We start from the raw sequence: 15295 nt of genomic DNA on the forward strand, positions 1-15295 counted from the left end.
TATATTCTCCAAATCAAGTGGTTGGAGACATAGTGGCTCCAAATTCTATGAAAGACCAATGGGATTCCAGCCAATGGTTACTTTCCAGTCTTTGAGAAGCCAAAGAGAAGACAGTTTAGGGTATTCAGAGCACTACCTTATTAGCTTAGTGAACATCCCAGCAAGACTTTCCAGTATATTATGGGGACTAGATCATAAAAGAGTTAAGACAACATAGGGAAAGAAGAAAGGAAGGAGAAGAAAAGTTACCCATGACCTCATCTATCTAATAATAAGTCTCATTTCAGATAATACCTAATGATGGAGCTGAAAGCTCAAATGTGTATTTACTTTGATGGCAATGATTGCAGAAACACTAGCCTGCAGATGGAAGTATCTAATATCTGGCCTCTGTACACAAAGTTCACTCTTCACTCTTAGCCTAGAAGTTTAATACAGTTGTCTCTGAAAGGCACTAAATGCTGAAAACAATGCTAAGGAAAATCTTCTGTAACAATTATGTGTCAACACTACAGTGATAACAGATAAGAAAATTAAAAATCAATACCAGAAATGTAACCCCAGACTAGAAACAACCTTAGCAAAAAGGATAGATCTACTGACCAATAAATAATGAATAGGCTATTTTGACCTGATGTCTCAAATTATTTCCTGAAAAGATTACATGTCTTTAACGTGTATGATAAAGCTCCATGATAATGCACTAGTATCAACACAAATACTCAAAAATATGTATATTCTTTATTAAATAATAAATCTTACTTTTAAAAATTACTATTACTTTGAGATATCCATTAAATTCTTGACATTTTCAGATTATATTGTTACAATTCTCTATGTAGGAAGTACAGGGAGGAGGGGAAAGAAAATGCATTGGATTAAAGTGGAAGATGACAAAAAATACTGCTGAGATTAAAGAAAAAACCCTATTCTCTTTTGTGAATTAGTAAATATGAATCATGGAGGGAAGTTCAATAGAGGAAAGAAAGAAAGAAAGAAAGAAAGAAAGAAAGAAAGAAAGAAAGAAAGAGAAAGAAAATAATTTTAACTGCGAAACAAAAAGAAAGGATAAAGTCTTAAGAATAATCTCTAATTTTCATTTCTCCCTCTAGGATATTTTATTTTAAAAGAATTATTCCTCCAAAGTAATCATGTCGTCTTTCCCTAACATCACTTCCACTTCTCTGACATTTTTTCTGACGGGAGTTCCAGGACTTGAAGCTGCCCACACCTGGATCTCCATCCCCTTCTGCTGTCTTTACATGACTGCCCTCTCTGGGAATGGTATAATTCTGTTTGTTATCATCACTGAGTCAAGTCTCCATGAACCTATGTACTATTTCCTCTCTATGCTCTCAACCACTGACTTGGGCTTGTGTATTTCAACACTGGTCACTACACTGGGCATATTCTGGTTCAGTGCAAGACAGATTAGTTTCCATGCCTGTGTTGCCCAGACATTCTTCATTCAACTCTTTACTGTTGTGGAGTCTTCAGTGCTCTTGGCAATGGCCTTTGACCGCTACATTGCCATTTGCAACCCACTAAGATATGCTGCCATCCTGACTGATTCCAGAATTGTCAAAGTGTGGTTTGCCATCCTTATGAGGGGGATAGTGATCCTAATGCCTCTGGTCCTGCTTCTTAAACGTTTATCCTTCTGCCAAAACTACGTGCTTCATCATTCTTATTGTTTCCATCCTGATATAATCCAGCTCTCATGTTCTGACAATAAGATCAACAGTGTTTTAGGACTTACTGCCCTTATAGTTACTGCAGGAGTGGACTCCATCTTTATTCTTCTCTCCTACACTCTGATTATTAAGACCATCCTAAGCATTGCATCCCCAGAAGAGCGGCATAAAGCCTTCAGCACTTGTATCTCCCACATAGGTGCTGTTGCCATCTTCTACATTCCTCTCATTAGCTTGTGCTTTGTCCATAGGTTTGGGGAAAAGGCACCTCCTTACGTACATACTCTTATGGCCAATGTGTATTTGCTTATTCCACCAGTGATGAATCCCATTATTTATAGTGTGAAGACCAAGCAGATCCGTAGGGCCATTAAAAAAGTCCTTTTTGCCAAAGAATCTGAGCTCTGACTCTACTCCGTAGTAACCACTTCCAAGACCTAACATTTAATCAGCATACGTTCATCTATCAGTGGCCTAAAACCAAAAAAATAAAATAGGTAGCTGGGTAGGAGATGCAGTTTGACAGAATTTTTTTATTTTCAATATAACTATTACTAAGCTACTCTCTAGAAGTAAGCAATAAAATATACTAATATAATGGGTACCATATATCATGATATAAAATTTGGAAAGCATGAATGACAATGGCTAAAATGAACACTTTGCCCATTAGACCAAGTCTCCAAAATCATGCTTAAAACAGTAACTCATATCTTTCTGTCTCATTTTGTTTTCTTAAAGTATACATAATAATTATTGTTTTGTTTAATCATCAATTAAATCCTAATTAAGCTATTATTCTTCCCACATTTTGATCACCATTGGTTCATTCTTTCATTTTTATCTACTATTGTTAGACACTGCACAATATGATAGGGTGGCAGAGACAAACAAGAAAATATTGTCATAATAGTGAACTATGTAGGTAAGAAAGCAACCAATCAAAATCTGATATACTATGTGATATGTTACAACATATGGATATAAGCAAAAGGATTAATAGAATTTGTAAGAACAACATTTAGTCTGACCTGGGATGATCAGAAAACTATCACAACATGTTGTTTAAACTGTAAGGTTAAGAACTGGAGAGGTCAACTTCCAGAATGGTAGCATGAGAGATTTGTGGACACTCTCCCTTAGGGAAACAAGAATAAACAGTAAAAATTTATATAGACATAGGCACAAACATTTAAATTCTCTGAAAATTTCCCTAAGTTCATACAGCAAAAGAAAAAACACTATTTAAGAAAATCTATTAAATTACTGTAAGAACAGTAGGAGTCTGGGGCACCTGGCTGGCTTAATTTAGTGTCCAACTCTTGACCTCAGCTCAGTTCTGAACTGGTCCTGGGTGTGGAGCCTACTTTAAAAAAAAAAATTAATTAATTTTTTTAAAAAAAGAATAATGGAAGTCTGTGGCACCTGAATCAGAGCAAACATTCACCCCTCCCTTCCTCCACAGTGCAGTTTATTGACAGTTACTCCACATAGGTGTAGCCAAGAACATGGGGCTTTGTTCCCTAGCCCCCTCCCCACCATCATCCCCCAGCAGCTCTTAGAGTAAGGCTATGAGATCTTCCAGAAAGGGCAAATCATCATGTTCTTCATTCTTCCTACTGTAGCTCATGTTGTGGAAGCTAAATTCCAGGTGAGTACAATCAAGAGGTCAGTGGCTGTTTTCATGCACCCAGCATTACTCATATGGCAGAAGCTCTATTCCAAGCATGGCAGTCAGAGGACACTGGGACTTCAAATCAGCCTTTCCTTACCTATCATAAGCAACCAGACTCAAGATAATAGAGGCAGGCTGAAAAGGCATATTCTATCCCACCATTCTAGGCAGGTAAATCAGGGGATTAACTCCAAGAGAAGTGGGTTCTAAGGGAATTATATTATAAATCAATAATAAAAATTTGAAAGTTCACAAATATTAGCAAATTAAACAATATACTCCTAATCAATGGGTCAAAAAAGAAATCACAAAAGTGGGGTGCATGGGTGCCTCAGTCATTAAGTGACTGCCTTAGGCTCAGGGCATGACCCCAGAGTCCTGGGATTAAGCCTCACATCTAGCTCCCTGCTTGGCAGGAAACCTGCTTCTTCCACCCCATCCCCCCAGCTTGTGTTCCCTCTCTCACTGTCAAATAAATAAAATCTTAAAAAAAAAAAAAAGAAATCACAGAAGGAATTAGTAAATACATTAAGATGAATGAAAATAAATGCACAATATTATGAGGTGAAGCTAAAGAATGCTTAGAGGAAAATTTATAGCCATAATGCCTATATTGAAAAAGAAAATATCTCAAATAAATTACCTAAGCATCCAATTTAAATGCTGGGGGAATAAAAGCAAACTGGTCTTAAATCAAGCAAAAGAAATAATAATAATAATGATTAGACTACTAAAAATTAATTAGAGTATTAAAAAACATATGCATTTTTAAAAAGTCTAGGAGGCACAAAAAACCCACTTCAAAATCAACAAAAATAGGTCAACACTTCAACATATTGTAGTGAAGACTGCAAATTACAAAGAATAGAAGAAATGAAGAGTTTCCAGAACAAACAAAACTAAAGAAATTCATGAACACTAAACCATCCCTGCAAGAAAGGAATCCTTTGAATGGAGAGGGAGCCCAAAAGTAACAAAGATCAGAGAGGAACAGTGACTTTATGGGTAATACGATGGCACAAAATTCATATCTTTCAATAATTACTCTGAACGTAAGTGGACTCAATGTTCTAATCAAAAGACAGAGGGTATCAGAATGGATTTTTTAAAAAGACCCATAGATATGATGTCTACAAGAAGCTTATTTTAGACTCAAAGACAAATCAGATTGAAAGTAGGGGTGGACAACCATTCATCATGCTTATGGACCTTAAAAGAAAAAAAAAGCTGGAGTAGCCATCCTTATCAGACAACTAGATTTTAAACCAAAGACTGTATTAAGAGCTGAAGAAGGACACTAAGGACACTATATCATAAAAAGGGGGTTATACAATTGTAAATATTTATAGCCTTAACTTGGGAACAGCCGCAAATATATAAACCACTTAATAAAAAAATTAAGGAGACTCATTGATAATAATAAAATAATAGTAGAGGAATTTAACATCCCACTTACAGCAACAGACAGATCATCCAAGCAGAACATCAACAAGGTAACGGGGGCTTTGAATGATGCACTGGAGCACATGGACTGTACAGATATATTCAAAGCATCTCATCCTAAAGCAGTAGAATACACATTCTTCGCAAGTGCATAAGGAACACTCTGCAGAATAGATCACATACTGGGTCACAAGTCAGGTCCCAATCAGAATAAAAAGACTGAGATCATACCATGCATATTTTCAGACCACAATGCTACGAAACTTGAAGTCAAACTCCAGAAAAAAATTTGGAGAGACCATGAATACATGTAAGCTAAAGAATATCCTATGAAAGAATGAATGGGTTAATCAGGAAATTAAAGAGTTAAAAAATATATGGAAGCAAATGAATATGAAAACACAACAGTTCAGAACCTTCGGGATGTGCCAAAGACAGTCCTAAGAGGTAAGTATAAAGCAATAAAGGCCTTTCTGTAGAAAGAAGGAAAGCCTCAAACACATAACCTAAACTTACACCTAAAGAAGCTGGGGAAAGAATAGCAAATAAAGCCAAACCCAGCTGAAGAAGAGAAATAATAAAGATTAGAGCTTAAAGCAATGACATAGGAATCAAAAAAACAAGAGAACAGATCAATGAACTTTGGAGCTGGTTCTTTGAAAGAATTAATAAGATTGATAAACTCTAAGCCAAACTTACCAAAAAGAAAAGAGAAATAACCCAAATAAAATTATGAATGAAATAGGAGCCAACACTGCAGAAATATAAGAGAATAACATGAGCAGATATACGTCAACAAATTAAACAATCTCAAAGAAATGGATGCATTTCTGGAAACATAGAAACTACCAAAACTGAAACAGGAAGAAATAGAAAACCTTAACAGATTCATAACCAGCAAGGAAATTGAAGCAGTCATCAAAAATCTCCCAAAAAAACAAGATTCCAGGGCCAGACAGCTTCCCAGAGGAAATCTGCCAAATTTAAAAAGAGTTTATACCTATTCTTCTGAAAATGTTCCAAAAAATAGAAATGGAAGGAAAACTTCCAAACTGCCGCTTCCAGTCGGCGAAGAGAGAAGAATTAGGCATAAACAAGTCAGCTGCAAAAGACTGGGAGTAGGGGACAGCAGTCAAAAAGGACTGCTGCCAGGAGCAAGTCCACAGTCTCACTTTTGTTAGACAGAAAACAATAGCCAACAGAAGGATTGATGAAGCTCAAACGTTAGTCCTGTCTTGCAGACAAGCAAGGAGGAGGGTCAAGTTTCTGGTTAACCAAGCACATTCAAAGGACTCGTCTAACTAACAACGAGCACTTCTGGGAAGAGAAAGGAGCGTCAATGAAAAAGGGAAGCAGGCGGTTTTCGTTCCACCCTGAGCTGACCGGGCGTTCCCAGGTGCTTGGCTTCCCTGAAGCAGGCGGCGTTCCGCCCTGGGCGAGGCAGGCGTTCCAGCTGCTGGGCTTCGGTGAAGGGACGGCCTTCCGCCCCGAGCAAGCCGGGCATCCCCAGCTGCCCAGCTTCACGGTCCTACATCGTCCTTCTCCCCAAAGACCTGTGGTCAGTATCAGTATTTTTTAAGGCCATATCTAAATGTGCTTAGCAACTAGTAAAATCCTCCAGGGGTTACAGTTTAAGTAACAAATTGTTCCGAGGGGCAGCAGCACAAACTCCTTTTATAATGCCAGCATTACCTTGATCCCAAAACAAAGACCCCCCCCCCCAAGAAGGAGAATTACAGACCAAAATGCCTGATGAATATGGATGCACAACGTCTCACCAAGATACTAGCTAGGAGGCTCCAACAATACATTAAAAGGATTATTCACCTTGACCAAATGGGATTTATTCCTGGGATATACGCATGATTCAAAATACATAAAATCAGGGGCTGGCTCAGGTGGTTAAGTGTCTGCCTTCAGCTCAGGTCATGATCTCAGGGTCCTGGGACCGATCCCACATTGGACTCCCTGTTCAGCGGGGAGTCTGGTTCTCCCTCCCCCTCCAAACCTCCTCCTGTTCCTACTCACTCGCTCACTCTCTTTCTCTCTTTGTGTCAAATAAATAAATAAAATGTAAAAAATAAAAAATACATAAAACCAAACAATGTGTTACACCACATCAATAAAACACAGCACAATAACCATATGATCTTCTCAATATATGTAGAAAAAGCATTTTACAAAATACAGCTTCCTTTCTTGATTAAAAGCCTTCCACCATTGAGGAATATAAGGAGACTACCCCAACATCATAAAAGCTATATATAGGAGATCCACAAAAAATATCATCTTCAATGGGGAAAAATTGAGTTTTTCCTCTAAGGTCAGAAACACAGCAGGCATGTCCACTCTCACCACTGCTGTTCAACAAAGTACTAGAAATCCCTAGCCTCAGCAATCAGACAATAGAAAGAAATAAAAGGTATCCAAATCATCAAAGAAGTCAAACTCTCACTCTTCACAGATGACATGATACTCCATGTGGAAAACCTATAGAAACATTCACCAAAAAATTGCTAGAACTGATGCAGGACTAAGCAAAGTCACAGGATATAAAATCAATGCACAGGAGTCAGCTCTGGAAGACAGTAGGTAGGGTCCTCAAAAATTTAAAAATAGAACCACCCTTATCCAAAGGTTACAAAAATAGTAATTCAAAGGGGCACATGCATTCCAATGTTTATAGCAGCAATGTCCACAACAGCCAAAATATGAAAGAATTCCAAATATATACACAATGGAATATTACTCAACCATCAGAAAGAATGAAATCTGGCCATTTGCAACTATGTGGATGGAGCTAGAGGGTATAAAACTAAGCAAAATAAGTCAGTCAGAGAAAAACAAATGCCATAAGATTTCATTCATATGTGCAATTTAAGAAACAAAACAGAGGAACATAAGAGAAGGCAAAATAAAAACATAGAGGGAGGGAAACCATAAGAGACTCTCAACTATAGGGAACAAACTGGAGATTGCTGGAGGGGAGGTGGTGGGGAGGTGTGGCAATTGGGTGGTAGGCATTAAGGAGAGCTCTTGATGTAATGAGCACTGGTTATCTACAACCAATGAATCACTTAATTCTACCCCTGAAACTAATAATACACTACATGTTAACTAAATTGAATTTAATTTTTTTAAAAAACACAAAATGGATGAATCTTAAAAACATTATGCTAATTGTAAACAGCCAATAACAAAAGACTAAATAGTATATGATTCAATATATATAAAAGATCTCAAATCTACAGAGACAAAAGTGGATGAATGGTTTCATTGGGCTGAATGGGATGGAAGGTATGAAGAGAAGACTGCAAGTAGGATGTTCCATTTGTAGACTATAAAAATGATCTAAAATTTACTGTAATGATAATTGCAAAACTCAGTGAATATACTAAAAATCATTAAATGTTTACATATTAAGTGAGAAAATTGTACTATATATGAATTATATCACAATAAACTCATTATATTTAAAAGAAGGAAAAAGACTGGAGGAAGGTGGAAAGAGCACACATGTCCAAACTATTCTCATTCTAGGAAAATGAGAAAATACATTTGGAATAAAAATTAAATTAATAGTAATAGTAGTATGGAAGTATATTCAGTGATCTGTAAATTTCAGGAATATATGAAAGATAGAACATTAAAATAACATTGAGTGATGAAACTGCAGTTCTAAATACATGCAGAAGAATACATGAAGGAGGCTAATTTAAGCGATGCTCCAAGTTCTATTGAAATGTTCATTTTACTTCTGTCCTACTGGCCATAACCGGGCCTTCTTTGTGGCATATTTTGGGCCACAGAGTAATTTGCTTAAGGGTGAAAATAATAAATATGAATAGTTCTGCTACCAAGGCAGGTCTATACTTTAACACTCTGGCAACATCCAGGAGAAATAGAGAATCCATGTGCCCAGATGAAGAGGTAGTCATGTATTGTCCCTCCCTTTCCATGATAGGATATGTCATCCCTTCCTCTTGAAACTGGGTATGATAAGTCTATAGTATGTAAACAATAGCCATGAAAGTATGAACAGAATGTATTCAATATATGGAAGACTACACAGTGAAATATCTCTAAAGACAACATTTCAGGTGGCTATGAATTGACAGAAAATAGTCCTACATATGTGCACCCACACCTTCACACTCACACCTAACACACAACACACAGTAGATTAAGTAACAGAATATTAAGTCCAGAATATTTTTGGAAGTGTCCCCATATCAGGCTATACATGAGCATATCTTACAGTACCTTCCCTTATGCCCCAGAAACATGAATGTGGTGGGAGGGGAGGGAAGAGCAAAGTTGCTGACAACTGTCTGAATATGTTAGGGCAAGTTCAGACCACAGCCTCATTTCTTCACCAGCCATAGTCCTTAGGCCCATGAATACTTAGAGATTTCATCTTCATTCAGAAGGAATATACACCAATAAGCTAACCCTTTAACAGAAAATACATAGAAATGTCTGAGAATTCTCTTGGTGGTCAAGGAAAGCTCAGCGCCAGCTAGGCCACACCTAATGTACAGAAAGAGGTGGGGAGAGAAGCACAGTCAGTGTGCATGCCTCAGAACGCAAAGTGGCCTGGTAAGCATTGTGCATTCTTCTCATGCTTGGAAGCAAGACACAGTAACTTCCTGTTTGTGGTGACAGAGATGTCCTAGCATGTTCCAGAACCCTGGTCCACTAATAGCTGTAACCAATGTGGCAGTATTCTGCCTCTTTGCAGGTTTGCCAGCCACCCTCTAGAGTGTATGTCACGTCCATCCCACTTGATTAGTTCAGTTTCATCACTGCATCAATTTAATGGACATTAAGATGCTCTGTGGGCTGCCCTATTGGCCTCTTCAAACTATTATGAAAGGGGTCTGGAAAGATAATATAGCTCTGGGCCAAGACTATAAATGTCAATAGTGGATAGTGGAGATAGTGGATCTATCCAAGATAGTGGATCCTATCACCTTCCCTCCAAAGAACACTGATTTTGATAGTCACCCACAGACAAGAGTAACTTTGTGGGAGTCTAGGAGTCCAATGGAGAAGTTCCACCATACCACTGGCACAAAAAATCTGGAAATAGATGCACCGGAAGGGATAAGAACAGTTTCACCTTACCTGCATTACACTACCCCATGATGGCACAACTCAGTGCCAAGAGAGATCACCTCTTCCACAGAGGAAAGTAAGAGGATAGTGAGGGAGTACCTAGTTTTTCCATTTGTGTAGGATGTTACCAAGAGGCCCATGTCTTTCTCAACCCACCCAGAATAGTGAGGTGGTCTGCATGACTTAGGGACAGGGAGAGGCTGGGAGCATTGCAACTAGGGTTTGGAACTCACAGAAGGGATGCAAATACAGATACTATTAACCACTTTGTATTGCACTGGTAAAACTTCTCACAAGTTAGTGGGGATGCCTCACCTCAGACCCCTTATCTGACCCATGGGCACTCTCAGTACTGCATACCCCTCACTATACATCCTCTGTGACTAGCTCCCTATATGCCCCTATGGATAGGCTGTGCAAGCTTTTTGCAGATAGCCAGTGAGCACACGAAGAATGCTGGGTGGACTTTGCGGGATTGGGAGAAAGCACATGAGTTGAACTAGAAGCACCATTCTAGAGAAAGTGATGAGAGGCTAGCAGCACCCAGCCTGTCTCTGCAGGATCAAGAGAAGGGAAACAATCTTGGGGCCCTTGGCTAGCTCAGTTGGTAGAGCATACTACTCTTGGTCTCAGGGTTGTAAATTCTAGCCCCACATTGGATGTGGAGGCTAATTAAAAATTTTTTTAAAGGCAAAAACACAAACATTGAAAAATAAAACTGAGAGGGAGAGAGAGAAGGCATACAATCTTAACAATAATTCCCCTCCACACAAGGAAACAAAATATGTCCTCAGTAGTATCTGGGCAAAAGATCTGAGTTGCCTCAGAATCCCTAACAAAGCTGACAGGTAATTTTCTTAAGACTCATTTTGTGACCTAGCATGATTGAGCCCAGAAAATGTTCCCTATGTGTTGAGAAGATGTATTCTGACTCCATTGGAAAAAAATGTTTCACATTTGTCAGGTAGGAACATTTGGTGTAACAAATAGTTCAAGTCCAATGTTTCCTGGAAATTGTCAACTAGGTGCATTCCAGAAGATTATATGCAGAAATATGTGGTGAACTATGGAAGCACTTGCCTATAACTACTAGATACTTTTATTATAATTAGCAGTCCAGATTAGAGCAACTAAGAGAGCCCTTGTCATGACTATATCAAAAACTCTGTTACATGTATATTACCCTACCATGCTGCCTATGAAAATACTGTATCTCAGCTCTAAAATAACTATTTTCTACTCTGCTTTGATAAGAAAACTGAGAACCAGGAAGCATGACTATCATTTGCCAGGTGGTTTCCTACTATTTTCTGTTCATTAGAATATGTTAAAAGGAAACTGGAAGCTACTGGAAGGATGAGTATCCCAGCATGTTTGCTTGCTATTCCCGTCAATGCCACACAACAATGCCAAAATCATTGCTTCCATTTTCTAGTTTTATATTTTCCCATACTCCCAGCAAAAAATCTCATCATGCTCCCTTGGAAGAATCAGAACCAGACACCAGTTGGATGCTTTTCAAGAATCTGACTCTCAGGTCCATGAGAGATCCTCCTGTGCTCCTAAGGCATGAGCTCCAACTATACAGTGCCCCTTCACAGCAGTTTGGGTCTTGGATCCTATGTGATCCATCCTCTCAGCTTCTGGTACCCTACAACCAGCAGGATAAGACCTTCTCATCTGAGTGTCAGCTCTAGGAAGACCTTCCACCAAGTTTCTAGGTTTTCAAACTTCAAACTCCCCTCTTTGTTCCCACAGACATACAAGGGGAAGTGACATCCTGTAGTTATTACCTCTCCTATTTCTGTAGTCTTTTTGTGCCCTCTGTCCACCTAAACTTGTTTATCAAGTTCCTTGGATTAAACACTACCAGTGTTAACTACTGGTATGATTTCTCTCTTCCTATCTAGAGCATATTAACACACCCACTTCAACATTCCTTGAAGAAAAAGTCCAATAAAGCATCACAAATCAAACCAGATTAAAATATCTCTGCCTTTGTTTCCTGGTACTCATGAGATTATATTTGTCAAAACCAAAAACACTTACCGATCATGAAACATGACATTAGTACTTCTGAAAAAAATCATACAGACTGTGCTGAATTAATAAGGGCTATTTTTCTTTGGAGACGTGTCTAGCAAGAAGTTGCTGCAGCTGAGGTCAAAGAGGTTGATGCCTGTGTTCTCCTCTAAGATTTTGATGTATTCCTATCTCACATTTAGGTCTTTCATCTATTTTGAGTTTATCTTCATGTCTGGTATAAGAAAATGATCTATTTTCATTCATCTACCTGTGGCTGTCCAATTTTCCCAATATTTTGTTGAAGAGAATATCCTTTATTCCATTGAATATTCTTTCCTGCTTTGTTAAAGATTAGTTGATATAGGGGTGCCTGGATGGCTCAGGGAGTTAAAGCCTCTGCCTTTGGCTCAGGTCATGATCTCAGGGTCCTGGGATCGAGTCCAGCATTGGGCTCCCTGCTCAGTGGGGAGCCTGCTTCCCTTCCTCTCTCTCTGCCTGCCTTTCTGCCTACTTACGATCTCTGTCTGTCAAATAAATAAAATCTTAAAAAAAAAAAAAGATTAGTTGACTATAGAGTTGAAGGTCCATTTCTGGGTTCTCTATTCTGTTCCATTTATCTATGTCTGTTTATGTGACAGTACCATACTGTGATGATTACAGCTTTGTAATAGAGGTCGAAGTCTGGCACTCTGATGCCCCACTTTTGGTTTTCGTTTTCAATATTCCTTTGGCTATTTGGGCTCTTTTCTGGTGCCATATAAATTTTAGGATTGCTTGTTTCAGCTCATGAAAAATTCTGGTAGTATTTTGATAGGGATTGAAATGAATGCGTAGATTGCTTTGGGTAGCGTAGCCATTTTAATAATATTCATTCTTCCAATCCATGAACATGGAATGTTTTTCCATCTCTATGTGCCCCCCTCAATTTCTTTCATAAGTGTTCTATAATTTTTAAAGTATATATCCTTTACCTCATTGGATTGGTTATTCCTAGGTATTTTATGTTTTTTGGTACAACTGTAAATGGGATTGATCCCTTAATTTCTCTTTCTTCTGTCTCATTGTTAGTATATATAATGCAACTGATTTCTGCACATTGGTTTTATATCCTGCTGCATTGCTGAATGGCTGTATGAGTTCTAGTAATTTTGGGGTGTAGTCTTTTGGGTTTTCCACAAAAAGGATCATGTCATCTCAAAGAATGAGAGTTTGACTTCTTCTTTGCAAATTTTAATGCCTTTTATTTCTTTTTGTTGTCTAATTGCTGAGCCTAGGACTTCTACTACTATGTTGAACAACAGTGGTGAGAGTGGCTTCCCTGTTGTGTTCCTGACCTTAGGGGAAAAGCTCCCAGGTTTTTGCCATTGAGAATGATATTCTCTGTAGGCTTTTCATAGATGGATTATTGGTTACTGAAGTATGTTCCCTCTATCCCCATACTGTGGACAATTTTAGTCAAGAAAAAGGCAAGGAGAGGTGCCGGGGTGGCTTAGTGGGTTAAAGCCTCAGGTCGTGATCCCAGGACCCTGGGATCGAGCCTCATATCGAAATCTCTGCTCGGCAAGAAGCCTACTTCCTCCTCTTTCTCTGCCTGCCTCTCTGTCTATTTGTGATTCCTGCCAAATAAATAAATAAAAACTTAAAAAAAAAGAAAAGGCAAGGAAAACAAGGATAAAAATGAACTATTGGGACTTCATCAAGTTAAAAAGCTTTTAACAACAAGGGAAACAGTCAATAAAACCAAAAGACAACTGACAGGATGAGAGAAGATATTTGCAAATGACAAATCAAATAAAGCGATCTATCCAAGATCTATAAAAAACTTCTTGAACTCAACGCCCAAAACACAAACAATCCTGTCAAGAAATGGACAGAAGACGTGAACAGACATTTCTCCAAAGAAGACATACAAATGGCCAATGAAGCATGAAAAAATGCTCAGTATTTCTTGGCATCAGGGAAATACAAATCAGAAGCACAATGAGATAGCATTTTGCACCAGTCAGAATGGCTAAAATTAACAAGTCAGATGAGGATGCAACCCTCTTACACTGTTTTGGGAACAGAAGCTGGTACAGCCACTCTGGAAAACAGTAATGGAGGTTCCTCAGAAAGTTAAAAATAGAGCTACCCTATGACCCATCAACTGCACCACTAGGTATTTACCCCAAAGATACAAATGTAATGATCTGAAGGGGCACGTTCACCCCAATGTTTATAGCAGCAATGTCCACAATAGTCAAACTATAGAATGAGCCAAGATGTCCACTGACAGATGAATGGATAAAGAAGATGTGCCCATATATACACAACTGAATATTACTCAGCCATGAGAAAGATGAAATCTTACCATTTACATCGACATGGATGGAACCGAATGGTATTATGCTGAGCAAAAAAACTCACTCAGAGAAAGACAATTATCATACGGTTTCACTTATATGAGGACTATAAGAGCCAACACATAGGATCATAGGGGAAGAGAGGGAAAATGGTAAGTCATCAGAGCAGGAGACCATCCATGAGGGACCCTTAACTATGGGGAAAAAACCGATGGTTGCTGGAGGGGAGGTAGGTGGGGAGTGGGGTAACTGGGTGATGGGGCATTAAGGAGGTGCATGGTGTGATGAGCATTGGATATTATGCATAAAAATGATGAATTACTGAACTCTACATATAAAACCAATGATGTACTATATGTTTGCTAACTGAATTTAAATTTTAAAAAAGGAGTTATTTTTCATAGGCTGCTTATGCTATAAATATAATCTTCCCTGACGAGTTGGGAGAAAGTAAAAACACTTGACCAAAAAATTTCAGGTTACTGACAAAGCAGTAAAACATGTGTTAAAGGTAACAATAGCTATTATATAAAAAGTTATGGAGGTCTGAGGCAGAGAAAAAGTAAAAATACTTGGAACAATTCCATAACCATAAGTAATGCCAATTTCATGTGCCGGATTTAGAGATAAAATTCAGTAATGGGCTATTGTCAACACACTTTTTATTTTTATCTTTATTTTTATTCCTGCCTTCTTTTTTAAAACAAATAAAATAACACCTCATTTGAAATCCAAACTGGGTCATTTTGGTTATCTAAGTAATTGAAGATCTTTTATCTCAAATGAATAAATGTTAGTATCACTGTGGCTGTCAGAGGAAATAATAATAGATAAATGTAGCCTTAATTTTTCTTTTAGTTCATGGTCTTCTTACTTAAAGCTAAAGTGATCTTTTGAGAAGCTTTTATCCCAAACATAAGTCTCAGCATTTTAACTTCTATTAGTGGCATTTTACTCACCTATACAATAACAAAAAATAGAAAAAAGTGAAAACCCAT

The 15295-nt window shown here is 38.1% G+C and overlaps 1 protein-coding gene across 1 annotated transcript; it reads left to right on the forward strand.

The window, feature by feature from the left end:
• Window positions 1-1151: 1151 nt before the first annotated feature.
• Window positions 1152-2102, forward strand: LOC101692198 (olfactory receptor 51F2-like). Its single transcript, XM_004768234.1, has one exon. It carries the CDS (start codon window positions 1152-1154, stop codon window positions 2100-2102), a length of 951 nt encoding a protein of 316 aa, XP_004768291.1.
• Window positions 2103-15295: the final 13193 nt, after the last annotated feature.

Source organism: Mustela putorius, unplaced genomic scaffold (assembly GCF_011764305.1).
Source record: "Mustela putorius furo isolate JIRA1106 unplaced genomic scaffold, ASM1176430v1.1 tig00003987_pilon_pilon_pilon, whole genome shotgun sequence".
Lineage (NCBI taxonomy): Eukaryota > Metazoa > Chordata > Mammalia > Carnivora > Mustelidae > Mustela > Mustela putorius.

What these genes read in the sequence shown, in the direction of transcription:
- LOC101692198 (XM_004768234.1), top strand. Translation starts at nt 1,152, where the DNA reads ATGTCGTCTTTCCCTAACATCACTTCCACTTCTCTGACATTTTTTCTG.